Source organism: Amblyomma mixtum, chromosome 4, assembly GCF_055824585.1.
Source record: "Amblyomma mixtum isolate Tamu chromosome 4, ASM5582458v1, whole genome shotgun sequence".
In the NCBI taxonomy this organism is placed as follows: Eukaryota; Metazoa; Arthropoda; class Arachnida; order Ixodida; family Ixodidae; genus Amblyomma; species Amblyomma mixtum.
The window spans coordinates 145087936-145104472 of NC_143015.1; the positions used below are offsets into that span (position 1 = coordinate 145087936).

The 16537-nt window shown below is 46.8% G+C and overlaps 1 protein-coding gene across 2 annotated transcripts in view; it reads left to right on the plus strand.

The window, feature by feature from the left end:
* Nucleotides 1–16537, plus strand: part of LOC149348631 (testis-expressed protein 2) — a 36160-nt gene that overhangs the window by 14902 nt on the left and 4721 nt on the right. For both annotated transcript variants that reach the window (XM_089588227.1, XM_089588228.1), the window contains exons 5-13: nt 258–699; nt 2624–2868; nt 3640–3866; nt 7304–7510; nt 9110–9303; nt 10620–10745; nt 11356–11564; nt 13474–13794; nt 15387–15507. In XM_089588227.1, the coding sequence (XP_089444353.1) occupies nt 258–699; nt 2624–2868; nt 3640–3866; nt 7304–7510; nt 9110–9303; nt 10620–10745; nt 11356–11564; nt 13474–13794; nt 15387–15507 (2092 nt within the window). The remainder of the gene's footprint in view (nt 1–257; nt 700–2623; nt 2869–3639; nt 3867–7303; nt 7511–9109; nt 9304–10619; nt 10746–11355; nt 11565–13473; nt 13795–15386; nt 15508–16537) is intronic.

A 16537-nucleotide genomic window follows, 5' to 3' on the forward strand; every position in this document is an offset into this window, starting at 1 on the left:
ACGGTGCATTACGCAGCCATGTTCGGAGAACTGGCGACTGCACACCCCTGCGTGCGTGTGTGCGTGCGCGTGTGCGTGCGTGTGTGCGTGCATGTGTGTGTGCGTGCGTGCACGCGCGCATAAACGTATATCAGCATTTCTGCATCGCCATGTTTACTGCATCATGGAAAAAAACGTAAGGCCACATTTGGACTTCCTGCTGAGAGGAACAAACTGTCCTCAAATTTCTCGCCCTGTTTTTCTCTTCCCTCTGCAAGGCTCACTGCACCACTCGTCGCCGACGAAGGAATGGACCCCGACCTCGCGACCTGGGAGTTTGTCGAGCAGCCGGAGCGGCCCCTGAAGCAGGCTGCCCCCTGCCAGTTGCCTGCCGCCTCTCGCGACCTGGCCACCGCGTTCCAGGGGGCGCCAACTCTAAACTTCACTGCGATCGCGCACGCCATGGTGAACAAGAACTCGTTCCTCGTATCGGGCCTCATCGGGCTCATGGCTGTGGTCATGCCCCTGCCATCCTTCTCGAGCGGCTTCATCTTTGGCTGCGTCTTGGCCTTCTTCGTCTTCAGCTTCCTGTGGTACTTGCTGGTGCCAACGCAGGAGAGGTTCCCCTTCGAAGTGCCAGACTACCAAAGAATGCCCCCGTTGAGGGTGCCACGGCTACCAGCAGGCGACTCGAGTCGCGCGGATGCCAACTCTTTTGAGGTGCGTGCTTTACTTTTTTATCAAAAAACTATTTCTCTGGAAGCCGACAAAAAAATGTTTGATATTGGCTCGCCTTTGTGGCAATTTGCTCACAAGGTAGCCACCAGGTTGCGTGAGTGGATGGATGGCCCGCCGAGGTGGCTCAGTGGTTGTAGTGCTTGGCTGCTGACCTGAAACACGCACGTTCTGTCCCGGTCGCGGCGTGGCATTTCGATGGAGGCGAAATGCCAGAGGCCCGTGTACTGAGCTATGTTGGTGCACATTAAAGGGCCCAGGTGGTCAAAATTATCCGGAGCCCTCCACTGCAGCATCTCTCATAGCCTGAGTCACTTTGTACGTTAAACACCATAAACTTTAAACCAAACCAGTGGATGGATAGTAAGGTGTTCTGTTTGAAGTGGGGTGGTAGCAGTGTCTTTAGGCTCAGAAATTGTGTATGTATCTCGGAATTCATTCTTCGAAAATACTAATTCCAGCAACTTATAGGATATGCCAAACTTGACCCCTGAAATCCTATCTTTCAGTGACGCCCCTGCTTTTAAGCCATCAAAGCTTCGTTTTTAAGTGATATCTAATATGGGTACACTTGTGTTACCCTAATTATCCCGGGCTCCTAGTGCTTTGTGGATACTGATCTTGTTGGTGTCAACAAAGTGTCAAGGCTTGATTGACGTCAGTTTTTATACTGGTTGCCACTACCTGTTCATGTCTTTTGGGTAGTAGAGAACAGTACGGGACTTTATATTGCCTCCCTGTCCCACTTGGCCTAACCTCTGTTTGTGCATGCCTATGTGCACAGCCCCTCATACTTGACATGCACCACAATGCAAGTACAACCTCTAAGGAACGAGAAAAACTTCCCATGGTTACCATAATTTCATGGTAGCCTTAGTAGCCAATTTATTTGTTGTGTTTGTTTGATTGCCCAGTTGTCCATATTATTATGCCTGCACAGCAAAAGGCAGTGATGTTTTATCACCATTCTGGGGATTGCTAAGCGACATGTTATGGGTCAGTATCGAAGCACCCTGACACTCAGCATAAGGTCAAAGTACAGTGCCGTGTACTTGAGGCGTGACATTGTACTTTAATGAGCAGTCACCCCTGCACAACATGTAAAAGTCTCCCAGCATTACCTGGAATTTTTGTGGTCAGTAGTGGAACAGTACCCTGCTTTGTCATTGAAGACAGTTGCAGGTCTTGTTTGCATAACAGTAGTAAGGTGGAAAGTTGGGTGAGTTGAATCTTATTCATGATGAAGTTAGTGCCAAAAACGAGGACCAAAGTAGGAGAGAAGACACAACACGAGCACGCTCTCTGGGTCGAAGTCCTCGCATTTGGTTGACCATTGCCAGGGATGTAAAGAGTGTAAGCCGGATTGTGTGCTGGAATATGGGCCAGTGTGCAAGAAAAAATGCAATCCCCTTTATGCGCAGGCTGAAATTCTTTCACATCATAAAGAACGCCTCCAGCGTGAATTTACAGAGGCTTTCTATATTTCGCGACAGGGAAATTCATGCATAAGCGCACCGTCAATTTCTTTAACAGCAAAGGAGCCGGCATACCTGGACCACACGTGGAATTAATATCATTTCCTTCCCTCCTTTTTGGTTTTTTTGGGTATTTGGGTTTGCTCTTCATGATTGTGACTATGAAGTTTCCTATTTTTGCACCTTTTATGTTACCTGAGCACTCTTCAGATGTATCGCCCTCTAAGGTTTATCTTGACGTTATCATGTATGTTCCTTTGATTTACTTCACGAGATGGGTATATATATCATGTGTTCTTCCATTAAAGTTTTAGTTGCGAAAAAGCGCTCGTGTTGTGTCTTCTCTCCTGCTTTGGTCCTCGTTTTTGGCGCTAACTTCATCATGATTGCATAACAGGCTGACATCCGGTGCTTCCTTGGTGACCACCTTGCAGGGCTGGATGTCCCAGCTGCCCTTTGAGACCGAGTACCGCATTGAGACGCACCACATGAACAACACCCAGTCGGTGCATCTGGTGCTGACTGGGAGCACACTGCGACTGCGCTGGCCTAAAAATCCGGTGCCGCGTAGAGCCATGTGGAACGAGAAGCGACCGGAGCCCGTTTTCATCAGCCAGCGACACTTCAACCTGATTGACGCCAAGGTGATGCTCCTCCCCGAAAAGCTGGCGCGTGACAGGTGAGCATCTTGGTTCTCGGGGCTGGTTTCTGATGCAGGTGTGCATGTTGACTCTCGGTTCAAGGACATCCAAGGTCATTCACAGAAACGTCTCCGTAAATTGTAGGCATACTGAAATGAGAAACTGGTGCATGCTACTCAAAAGATCTCGTCAGATGTTTTCTAACTGAACTGGTTTCATGGGTCCACCTGCAAAGTTTTAGGTGTCATGGCTGGCACAGGTGAGCATTTTGATTCTCGGGGCTGGTTTCTGATGCAGGTGTGCATGTTGACATCTCTCGGTTCAAGGACATCTGAAGGTCATTCACGGAAACATGTTTCCGTAAATTGTAGGCATATTGTAAGCATTATGAGAAACTGGCGCATGCCACTCAAAAGGTCTCATCAGATCTTTTCTAACTGAACTGGTTTCATGGGTCCACCTGCAAAGTTTTAGGTGTCATGGCTGGCTGCATCTCCCATTTGCTTCACCAGTCGTGTGGCGCCCTCTCTGTTCAGAGTAACACCCTAAAACAAATTGTATTTCTGTGAGTCAGGCAGATGACAGCATCATCACAATTTTGCGTGGCATTGGTGGAAGAATGAAGGCTAAATTTAAGGCTGCATTTCAAGGGAAGCGAAATGCGATAAGGCGCCCATGTGGTGTGTGATGTTAGTGCATTTTAAAGAACCCTGGATGGTCGAAAATTAAATCTCAGCCCTCCACTGTGGCATTTCTCACCGCCCATGTGCTGCTCTGAGACAGTGAACTCCGTGTGCCTTCATCTGTAGGTTGTGGAACAAGAAATACCCCATCTGCCTGCTTATCCCGTCCGAAGACCACCACATGCGGCAGGCACAAGGCAGCAACAACCCGACCGACGCGACGCCCCACGTCAACGCTGATGAAGAAGGGAACGATGTAGTGAAAGACCTCTTTGTGCGGAGTTCCAACCCTGATGAGACTGCCACCGCTGCCCCTACCACCGCCACTTCTGCCAAAGATGACTCGGCACCCCGTGAGTTCAATGGGACGTGACCACACTCGGCTTACCGCTTGCGTTTGTGTCTGTTTCTGAAGGCATTCTGTATGTTTTAAGGCTTTCATGCCATCCAGCTGTGCCTTGGCTATATAGGAGTTCACGACAGAATATAAAGAACAAGCTTTACTATCCTGTTTCCCTCGAGCATGCAGGAATATCTGTATGAGCCTATATGTGATAGCGCCGCCGCGGTGGCTCAGTGGCTATGGTGCTCAGCTGCTGACCCGAAAGACGCGGGTTCGATCCCGGCCGTGGCGGTTGAATTTCTTTGGAGGAGAAATTCTAGAGGCCCGTGTACTGTGCGATGTCAGTGCACGTTAAAGAACCCCAGGTGGTCGAAATTTCCGGAGCCCTCCACTACGGCGTCTCTCATAGCCTTAGTCGCTTTGGGACATTAAACCCCATAAACCAACCAACCAACCTATATGTGATAGCACTGAAAGTGAGCAAGTTGCGGTGTGCTTATCTATTTTAAAAATCAAACATCGCAGGGGGCATAAATTTCAAGGAGCTGGGAGTTTTCGAAGCAGCAATTAGCAGAGCAGGAAGTGAAGCCTCTGCTTGTATTTTCTCCTGCACCTCAGAGGCTGCAGTTGTACAGGCTTCCAGGACATGTACAGAAACACAGGAGTGTGTGGGCAGTGATATACGTGCAGGGCCAACTTATGGCAATCCCCTGCATTGTCTGTGAGGTCACACATATAACCAGCTGGGCCGTGGTGGTAAGCGATGAGCATATCTGCCATTTTACATGGGCCGGGCATGTAATGCACAGGCAAGATAGGTGAGGGTCCTTTAAGGGGGGACACTGGTCTTGAAAAGAAAATTATATTAATTTAGTCCTAGTTATGAAATTTTCAGGGCACATGTATTTTTGTGTGCTGATTCTAGATATGTCATTTGATTTCATCTAAAACAATTCCTTGAGCACTTTTTATGCAAGTATTTTGCGGAGAGTTTTGAAGAAAATTTGCTGCAGGAAACTCTCTAAAATGTATGCCATTGGGTTCTCTTGACACCAAGGAATGCAGTAAGGGTAAAATCATCATCGTGGCTATCATAGAACTTGAGCTATAGGGTACTGAAGCTGCCACTTCAGAAACAGGAATACACATTTTCCTTCTCATTTCTGAAGCGACAACTTCAAAACTCTAACTTAAGTTCTATGATAGGCAGGAGGACAATTTCACCCTTATTGTATTCCTTGGTGTCAAGAGAACCCAATGGCATACATTTCAGTGAGTTTCCCGCAGCAAATTTTCTTCAAAACTATCCGCAAAATACTAGCATAAAAAGTGCACAAGTGCTCAAGGAATTGTTTTACATGAAATTAAATGACATATTTAGAATCAGCACACAAAAATACATATGCCCTGAAGATTTCGTAACTGTGACTTCATTCATAAAATTTTTTTTTTCAAGACCAGTGTCCCCCCTTAAGGTATTGGAGTGGATACCACGAGAGGGCAAATGTAGCAGCGGGACCTTGAAGAGTCGGTAAGACGGGTGAGATTAGGAAGTTTGCGGGGATAAGGTGGCCTCCGCAGGCACAGACGAGGTTGGTTCAACAATGCAGGAGAGGGGTTTGTACTGCAGTGGGTGTACTGTATAATCTCGTGCAAGGGCTGCACCCATGTATGGGGCGCACCCTGTTTTGTACTAGATAATAGAGAAAAGAAATGCGGTTTCTCTTTCTTTTTTTATTCGTGTGTGGCCCGCATTTTGAAATTTCACACCAGAGTTCAAAAAAGAAAGTGCGGCCCTTACATGAGTTTATACGGTAGTTAGGCTGGTGATGATGATAGACTTAGGTGCATTTTTTGTGCAGTAGTCATTGCGGTGATGAGACAGCTGCATGTATTGCTGCCCTCTAAGTCTTTGAGACCGGAAAATGACCAAAAAATCGATTTCCAAGGAAAGACATCTGTGGAATATACAGCTATTATTTTCCAACTGTACCAATTTTTTCCTTCAAGAAGTCAGCATTTTGACCACAATACTAAATTCAGATCATTGTGTGACCTGAATTTATGCAAGAGCAGACAATTTAATGGCATGAAAATTTCGGACATCTGGCTGTCTTAGTATGTCGATATCTCAACATCTAGGACAGACAGAGATGTCATATTGTTTGCTAAGGGAAGCTGAAGGCGCAGTGTGTGCAGTAATCGAAGCAGATTTGTTCAGTCGCACTTCAAAAATTTTGCAAAGTTTATCGATGCATTACATTCACACCTAGAACATTGATGTTCCAAGTGCTGTAAAATTACTAATGAAGATAAAATGGAAAATTGTTTTTATTATTGCGCTCTTTGCTCACCATACTATGTAGCCATGGATTAAAAACGATTTTCTATTGAGCAGTTTTTTTTTGCACCCAGGCACTAATGAACGACTAATTAAAATTAATTATCTTGGGAACTAACTAGTTTATGAGAAAAGTAATTTCAATGTTGAAATCAGTAGAAGAAACTGAGCAACGTGGTACAGTTTCATTAGGATTGGACTAAAAATAAGGAAAATAGGTCTAAGACCAGTGTCCCCCCCTTAGCCTTGTTCTAAGCCTCACTGGGGACACAGTCGAAACGGTTGCAGCTGAGGAGTATGTGAGTATAGTCATGAGAAAACAAATAGGCTCCCTTATCTGTTGCCCATGCCTGTTGTCTCTCTTGTGTTTGTCGCAGCTTCATCACACTGCCTGACAACATTCAATTCAATTCAAGGTTTATTTTCCAGTTTACACTGGAAGGCTTTCAGGGCTAAAAGCTGCTCTGGGCAGCTTGACGTGGCCACTGAAACCTTCAACTTGGCTTTTACAGAACGACAAAAACAGTGGAAACGCAACAAATAGATCACAAAAACAAGAGCAGATATAATACAATACAAGATATAACTGAAAAGCAGATGATTTCAATCACTATTTATAATGAGAAAGATTTTTAACATTGAAGAACCTATTCTGACAACACATAATAGATTGAACGATGTCGTACTTGATTAACATCACATCAAAAAACAAACACAGGAAATCATATGACACAGGAAGAAAAAAAGAAAAAAGAAGCGTTACATATTTACAAAATACCGCTGCAACTGTTTCATTGTGAGAGGTTCTGTGCCCTGATGCTTGTTAAGAATGGTAGGAAGAGAGCAGTGCAGTGTTTGTAGCTTGTAGTTGGTGCGAAAATGAGGCACGAACCATGGGTCTGTGCTACGTGTACGCGCATCATTTACACCAGCTGTAAGGCAAGCGGTATTTATTAAAAAGCCTTTTAGTGCTGTAGACGTGGAATGAAAAGATGCTAGAATGCGATATGTGAGTTGGTGTTCAGTCTTTATTAGCCCGTATTTTTGAAATAAAGCATATGTGGACGCGGACAGTCTTCACCTGTTCCCCCCTGCACCTCTTTCAGCTGGCAGTGGTGCCGTAGCTGGCAGAGACTCGAGCCAGGAGAAGCCGTCCGCTGTAGCCCACACCAATGGCACGGTGTCCAAGGATGCCGGGCAGGTGGTACCGCCTGCGCAGGCCTCGTCTGAGCACGAGGTGCTCTACCTGTTTGCACGGACGTGCAGGGAGAAGGAAGAGTGGTTCCGCCGGTTCCAGCACGCCATTGCCCAGGGTAGGGAGCACCGCTTGCACTGTGCGAATCCTTGCACTGCTTCCGGTCTGATCAGTTGCGAAGCTAATTGAGCAAGGTGTTCTGGATGCTGTCATTCACACCACTTTGCCACTAATATTGCCATCGTTCAGGTCAACACTGCTGTCTTGTGCTAAATGGAATCTGTTTCACTCTGTTTCTGTCACACGTCCAAGCTTTACTTTGCACTGGCACACACAGTACTGCATTTTCCAGGCGAAAATCTTCACTGGTCAAACTGGTTTAGGGAACAATTTCCCAGTTGATTCCAGTTGTTTCCAGTTGGCTCCCAGTTGAATACCAGTTGCATCCAACTGGAATCAACTGGGAAATTGTTCCTTAAACCAGTTTGACCAGTTAAAGATTTTCGCCTGGTAGCGCACAGCATCGAGCAACTCCTGCACTGATATGCTTGCAACAGTTTCTGAATCTGTTGTGATGGATGTAAAGTGAGCACAAAGTGACAATGGTTCATGTGGCAGGTGGCTGTAATGCTGGTTGCTTTTGCTGTCGCAACGCCAGAAATCGACAAATTCCGTGGACTAGGCTTAGTTCTCTTTGATAGCTAGGGTTCCTTGCGTGGCACTTCCTTGCTCCCATTCCTGCCCCACTACGCATCACCTTCGTTGCATTTATTTAATAGTGGTAGTGACCTAATAGTAACGACAGTGGTAAGCATTATTGGACGGGGACATGTGCACAAAATGGTATCTGTCTGTCACTGCATGTGGTTTGGGAAATGCACCATTTGTTCGACTGTGAACCGGTTTGTGTCTGAGAACGGTTTGTGTCTGAGAGAGGTTTGTGGTTTTTAAAGGGGCCGCCTGTAGGGCCATTGCCCTTCACTTGTTCCCAGTGTGATCTTCATCATCATCATCGTCATCAGCCTGACTACGCCCACTGCAGGGCAAAGGCCTCTCCCTAGTCTCTCCAATTAACCCTGTCCTTCGCCAGCCGCGGCCACCATATTCCCGCAAGTTTCTTAATCTCATCCGCCCACCTAACTTTCTGGCGCCCCCTGCTACGTTTGCCTTCTCTTGGAATCCACTCTATTACCCTTAAGGACCATCGGTTATCTTGCCTTCGCATTACATGCCCTGCCCAAGCCCACTTCTTCCTCTTGATTTCAACTAGGATATCATTAACGCACGTTTGTTCTCTCACCCACTCCGCCCGCTTCCGATCTCTTAACTTTACACCTATCATTTTTCTTTCCATAGCTCGCTGCGTTGTCCTTAACTTAAGAACCCAGTTCAATGCACAGTTAATCGCATAATCATGTTAACTACGCAGGGTTATCTTATAAGTGTGTTTTTACTTGTGTGCATATATAACCAGTTTTGAATTGTATTCCCCCCCCTGTGTAATGCACGAAAGGGCCCTTAGGGTAAATAAATGAAATGAAATACACTGTGGCGGCTGAAATGGGATGTTGCTTTGGAAATTGACAGCCGGAAATACAGCTGTAGCCTTTCGCGCTGGTGCTTGTTGCACTTGCTTCCGGCGTCAGTAGCGGAGGTTGCGGGTTCTTTCGGTTTTCTCCTCCCTGAAAAAAAAAAAAAGAGTTTCGATCTTCCCCAGGCCCGAGGACCAAGCGGACGCGGTTTGACGACATGGCCGGCCAGCCCATCTCGTTCGAGACGTACATCGAGGAGCTGCAGCTGCGCCACCGGGAGCAGCAGTGGATGTCGCCGTTCCTCGCAGCTGCACCACCAGCCAAGGGCACCAACATCGGCTCAATCCTGGCCCCGCCGGCAACTGGCATTCTCACGCAGGTGAGCCCTACTATGGCCTGTCGGTAGTGATGCAAAACTATCGGAAAATTGACTATCGATAGTTTTTTGAAACTATCGATAGTTTAAAAAAACTATCGATAGTGTAAAAAAACTATCGATAGTGTAAAAAAACTATCGATAGTAGTATCGATAGTAGTGTCAATAGTCTATATATAGTCTATATATAGTCTATAAATAATCTATAAATAATCTATCGATAGTCTATCGATAGTCTATCGATAGTCTATCGATAGTCTATCGATAGTCTATCGATAGTCTATCGATAGTCTATCGATAGTCTATCGATAGTCTATCGATAGTCTATCGATAGTCTATCGATAGTCTATCGATAGTCTATTGATAGTATTACTATCAATAGTCTATCGATAGTCTATTGATAGTATTACTATCAATAGTCTATCGATAGGCTATTGATAGTATTAGACTATTGATAGTATTAGACTATTGATAGTATTAGACTATTGATAGTATTAGACTATTGATAGTATTAGACTATTGATAGTATTAGACTATTGATAGTATTAGACTATTGATAGTATTAGACTATTGATAGTATTAGACTATTGATAGTATTAGACTATTGATAGTATTACTATCGATAGTCTATCGATAGACTATTGATAGTATTACTATCGATAGTCTATCGATAGACTATTGATAGTATTACTATCGATAGTCTACTGCAGAAATGCTTTTTGCACACATCAGCAGACGTAACCGCTGAAAAAATGCTTTTTGCACACATGCTTCACAACTAGGACATTTGCATGCCAACACTTTATCCAGCAGCTTTACGTAGGGAACGTCTGCACAGCTCAGTGATGCGTAGGCCGCGGAAACGGGCGAGTCCTGTCGTTACTCAGACCATCACCTCCTTACCACACACTCAGGAAGCCAAGTTTAGGATGCAGTGGGTGGGGGTGGTTGATTTTATAGAATCGATAGTACTATATATAGCAAGCAGTATCGATAGTAGTATCGATAGTAGTATCGATAGAGTAGGAGTGAAGGTGGGAGGTTAATGATGTGTTCATGCAGCAGTGAGATGTTTCAGATGACTGCGTGTTCCTCCGTGGCGTTCTCATAATTCTGCAGTAGCAAGCCAGGTAAATCTGTTGTTTTGAACCCTTCAAAAATAAACATGCAAGTGTTCACGTCCAAATCTTTTACCTCCCTTTTGCTCCTGCTTTGCTCTAGTTCCCTTGCTGTAGTGACTGCGGTCAGGGATCATGATTGTGAGAGTGCATAAAAGTGAGTCATTTATATGATTGGGGCTATTTTTTTCTGACACCCAGCCCATCAAGTCGGACACCCAGTGGCTGAACATGCTGGTCGGGCGGCTCTTCTACGACGTGTTCACTCAGCCTGAGTGGGCCGACATTGTCAGGCGCCGCATCCAGAAGAAGCTCAGCCGCATCAAGGTGAGGGAAAGGCAAGGTTTATAGGGCCTCCCTTGTCAGGATTCAGCTCTTGTGCAGCGGTTTTTAAAGGGGCCGCCTGTAGGGCCATTGCCTTTCACTTGTTCCCAGTGTGATCTTCGTGCCAGTTCAATGCACAGTTAATCGGATAATCATGTTAACTAATTAGCCAGTTAGAATGATGCCAGGGTGCCAAGAGGCACCAGACCTAAAGCCTAACTTTGGCTTCTGATGTGGTTCTTGTTGCCTGTATCGGTCTTATGCTAACTGTGCTCATGAGAGTTTAACGTGTGTAGTTTAAGGCCTGTCGGTGTTTCCTTGAAAGTGCCAATACAAAAACATAAAACTACGCAGTGGACAGGACACAGAAGGGAAGTAGACAGGACAAGCGCTCTTCTGTGTCCTGTCCCCTGCGTAGTTTTGTTTTTGTAATCATGTCGTACTGACTAGCCCCCTCATCGCTCACTCCTGGAATGCCACACTACAACTTTGGTAGCTAGAGCTCGGAGACGAAAGATGATGCTTGCAGTCTACTAACTCTGTCCCTGTGTGTTTTCTCACTGTCCAAATCGCGGTGGGCAGTCAACGAAGGATTTTGTCGGTTTGGCTGCAGGTGCCCTTCTTCATGGAGGAGCTGACGGTGACGGACATCCACCTGGGCTCGCAGCTGCCGTACGTGCGGCGCACCTCGGAGGCCGTGGTGGATAAGCGGGGCGTCTGGGTGGACATGGACGTCACCTACAACGGGGCCTTCTACATGACCCTCAGCACCAAGCTCAACCTGATGCGCCTCAAGCGCTCGCAGACCGAGGAGATGCAGAGGTGACTCTTCGTTCATGCGCCAAATGCTACGGGTGCAAATTGATGCGGCTTTTGTGTTGTGGTCTTTGATTTGCAGCAAATATTAGATTCTTTCTGATGCGGAAACCTGTGCTGTGAGAATAATTGCTCACTGCGAGAGTGACCTGAAGTGGGCTGACAGTGGGCTTAGAAGTAGCATAAGGAAAAGAAACACACAAATAGTCTTTCTTTCAGCTCTTGTCTCATCAGTTGCGCTGTTTATTGCTCAGACTGTTTGTTTCCCAGCTCACCTAGCAGCATGCACTACGCATGCAATGAAGCTTTGATACATCTAGTTTTACAGCGACGGCTGTTAAGTGCCCGTTGTTGGGTTTCGTGTCGTAGTTGTCGTTGGCGTAACTGATGGATGTGCTGCCATGGTAACCTCTCGGAGAGTGGTTACCGTGGAAGGAGGGAGGGTGTGGCGAGAGCGCAAAAAGGTGCAGTCGGTGGGTGGTTACCATGGGAAGGGTCGAGAAGGTGGTTCCAGTGGAAAGAAGGTGTAGCGACAGTTGAGGGATCCCCAACTGGAGGTTGGTTACTGTCAAAGAAGAAATGAAGCCGCATATCTGCAGCAGCTGCTGCTAAATGCGCCACCCAATGAGAGGGTCATTGGTGAGACTGCACACTTAAAGTGGCGGACTGGAGAAGAGCGCTTGTTGAGAAGTGAGTATGTGTGGTAAACTAGACAGAGCTCAAGGACTTATACATATATAAAGTCGCTCTCATATTGTGTCCCTCAACATATAGTAAAATATGAATACCTTAATAGCTTTAAAGGTGCAGTGAAGAGGAATCTGAACTCGTCTTTTTGCTGCGGGAACTCAATATACACGTTCCGAGCATTCTTAGAAACTGCGATTTATTGCCCTGTGTGGCCAATTTCCCTAATTAAATCGAATTAACGTCCGGCTCCCGCTTTTTTTTTTCGAATTCTCCCCGTACGGTGGGCGGAGTCGACCAACGCGTGGAGTGCCTTTCACCCAGTCCCGTGGCGGCTTGCCGCTCTGCCATCAGCGGAGTAATACATAGTAATCCGTAGAAGAAAATAGTCCATGCGTATTTTTATTTCTGCAGGCTTATTTTGCGGCTATATTATCTGCGAATGAAACTATTTATTCATGGAAACATAAACAAAATAAAGCGAAAGCAAAGCCTCCACGGAGCTGGCTGAAAGGCACTCCACACGTTGGCCGACTCCGCCCACCGTGTGAGAAAGAATTCGAAAAAAAAAGGCGGGAGCCGGACGTTAATTCGATTTAATTAGGTAAATCGGTCGCACAGGGCAATAAGTCGACGTTTCTAAGAATGCTAGGAACGTGCAGATCGAGTTCCCGCGGCAAAAAAACGAGTTCAGATTCCTCTTCAGTGCACCTTTAATAGCTGTCACTGAATCTCACATTAAAAGGTGGTAACTGTCCTGTCAGTTTTTTTTACATTTCCATTGTTTAAAGGTTCAGTCCATAGTTTTTGCGCCGCCGCGGTGGCTCAGTGGTTATGGTGCTCGGCTGCTGACCCGAAAGACGCGGGTTCGATCCCGGCCGCGGCGGCTGGAATTTCTTTGGAGGAGAAATTCTAGAGGCCCGTGTACTGTGCAATGTCAGTGCACGTTAAAGAACCCCAGGTGGTCGAAATTTCCGGAGCCCTCCACTACGGCGTCTCTCATGGCCTCAGTCGCTTTGGGACGTTAAACCCCATAAACCAAACCAAACCATAGTTTTTGCATAAACCTTTGCCTATTGACTGTGTGGTGAGGTAACATTCCACTCTACATGTTTCATGTACTCGATGTCTCACCTTCTTTCTTGCGGGTCAGGAACTTGTACAGCTGCGAGCAATATTCGTGGCACTTCCTTCCATGCGAGCTTTTTTTTTTTAATCCTTGATGCAGCTTTGCCATAAACCACGATGCCTACGATGACGAGAGCGCTGCTTCCTCCTCTGACGAGGAGGGGGGGGCGGCTGCCGACAAGGGGGAGTCGAGCGCCATCTCGAGGGACCCGAGCTCGGCGACGGGCACGGGCAAGAAGCTGCTGGAGCTGGTGGACAAGATAGCACAGTCGCGCTACTTCCAGCAGGCCACCGAGAACCGCTACATCAAGCGCAAGATGGAGGAGGTCTCCAACACTCCCCTCGTGCTCACCGTCGAGGTCAGCCACCTGGTGGGCACACTGGCGCTCAACATCCCCCCGCCGCCCACCGACCGCATCTGGTGGGTGCCTCCAGGAACACATAACGGCATTGTGTCTGCCACCATTTCCCACTTTTTGCCTTGGCTCTCATGGATGGCCACAGCGAAACTGCTAGAAGTCTAGTGTTTGACGGAAACCCGTCTGGTCAGGATGGTACAGTGGTGAGCAGCCTTGTCTAGAGCGCTTGAGCAGTGCGCACTTGGTAACAAAAACCGAAATTAGAGAGCAGCCCCTCATTACAGCGCAAAGTTTTCGTGCCTGCTTTGTTTACGAGGCTATCTGGCGCTACTTCCGTGCAAGCGTTGCAGCTGGACCCTAGAGGCTGCCACAAAATCTGGATTTGTTTGCAAGGAAGTGCACCGCCCGAGCGCTCTAGACAAGGCTGCTCACCACTGTACATGACGAAATTAGAAGGCGCCGACCAAAAGAAAAGATGTGATGACGTTCCGGCTCCCCCACGGGAGCCTTGTTCACAGTGAGGCAGAACGTAGCTGCGTTGTCCATTTTATACATGGCGCAAGAGCGAACCCAGGCACCTGGCGTAGATTGGGGGCAAGTTTCCGTCATTCCGATTAAGCGTATGCGCTGTCGTTTGAATAATCAGCGATTCCAGATAGAGGCGTGATATCTTGTCCTTTTCTTTTTCGATCACCCGGGCCTCTGCCCAATCTATGTTGTGTTTGGCGGACACTGAGTGCTCGGCAAGCGCATTTTGATCTGCGCGCCGGTTTTTGACGTCGCTCTTGTGATCACGCAGTCTCCGCTCAAAGTCGCCCGACTCGCCAATGTACACAGACGGGCAGTCCGCACGTGGGATCGAATAAATAACACCTGGGAACTTTTCCTTCTTCAGCTTGTCTTTGACGTGCACAAGCTGACTCCTCGGCTTTCTGCAGAAGCTGCTAGCTTTGGCCTCTTGTGCTGACACGTTATTCGTACGGTGGCGCATGTTGTATTGTCACGTTGTAGTGACGGCAGTCCAGCGGTCAGGAAGACAGCAGCAAGGTTTGCAAAGGAAGCTGTTTATTCGGGCTGACTTGCACCTGCAAAATAACTGAATCACTCGGCGGCGGCGTAAGCAACAAACGTGCTCGTCAGTCGTCGAACTACGAATGCCCGCCGCTCGCTGCATCGCTCAACTTAAAGCCGGCAAGGAAACTTCGAGATAACAGGTCAAGATCATCTGCAGTAATCTGGAAAAACGTAGATGCAGCTCTTCGTGGCTGTGATCAGTCGAGATTAGTCCTGTCGCTTCTCGCGTCACGAACAAAAATGATAACACTCCTTTCCTGCGGCCTTGTGCAAACGAACGTACACTACAATGATACGTGGCAGTATTAACTGCTATTGGCAACAATGTACGCTAGCAATGATGGAGTAATTGCTCATTATCGTCCACCCATGAAATGTAAGCTTGAGGCGGCGAAGCAGTTGTCGCAGCACAAAAAAACAAATTATGTCGAGGATTGCCTGGATGCTAGCGCTAGACTTGCAACCATGGGACTTTGTTCAGAGCAGTGTTCAGGGAGTCAATTAATGACGTGGAGCCACTTGTGAGTATGAGGGTCAAGCGTTTTTTTTTTGTTTTGTTTTGTTTTGCGGTTTGGTGCAGGTATGGCTTCCGCACACTGCCCAAGATGCAGCTTGTGGCCCGACCCAAGCTTGGAGCCAAAGAGGTCACCATTGCTCGTGTCACAGAGCGCATAGAGAAGATGCTCTTCCTCGAATTCCAGGTGAGTTGGCAGTGTGTGCTTGCGAGAGTCATGTTTGCGGGAAGTCGCAGTCGTGCATGCGAGAAGTCGTGAATGCGAAGAAAAGTCGCGCTCAAGAGTAATACATATCAAGACATAGTGTGTGGTCAGATCTAACAAGTAAATTTTGGCTGCTTTATGTGTGCAGTTATTGTCAGCAAAGAGTTTTGGTGCATGCTGTTACAGAGCCAGCAGCCACAGGCTCTGTAAATATCTGTGCTGGTTTTTATGCCAATATGGGCTGTTACTATCTATGGTGGAAGCTCAAACCACTCACTTCTGTTATTTCTGGAGATGATCTGCGAAGATATGAAAACTTCGTATTCCACTTTTCACAATTGCAACAGCAGCATTTGGCTGTCGCATGCTTTACTTGGCAGTTGAGTTCGCAGGGCCCTTGCGATAGTCCTGGGCCGTTGTGAAAGTTTGAGTTGCGCTTCTAATTTTAGGTTTCAGTAATCGTGTCATATGAATGAGCCGCAGGACTCCTCTCACAAAACCCTCTTTTGGGGTCAAGGAGGCACAATGTACGATGAATATCAATAATATTTTTGGCAGATTGTGAATGTTGTATGTATGCCTTTCACTTTTTACTTCATACACATGGTCATGCTTTCCCCTTCTAAACAGTACTGGCATTTTATTTCTAGTGACACATATAAACCACTTACTGTACTGGCATTTTATTTCTAGTGACACATATAAACCACTTACTGTACTGGCATTTTATTTCTAGTGGCACATATAAACCACTTTGACACATGAGGCTCGGAGAATGGAAAGACTGTAAACAATTTCGGGAAAAGACGGGGTTGTCATAGCAATCATTATTGGTAGCAACTTCAGTTGTAATAGTAGTCTCTTTTACCCTAACTTGACAGGGACTGAAGATTCGTGCAGATCATGTGTAGTTCGAATTAAGGGAAGCCTTTTCATTGCGCTTGATTTTTATGGGCGCAAAGCATCTGTTCAGACAAACCAAAGCTTGGGTTAGGCAAGGTCGCACTCTATG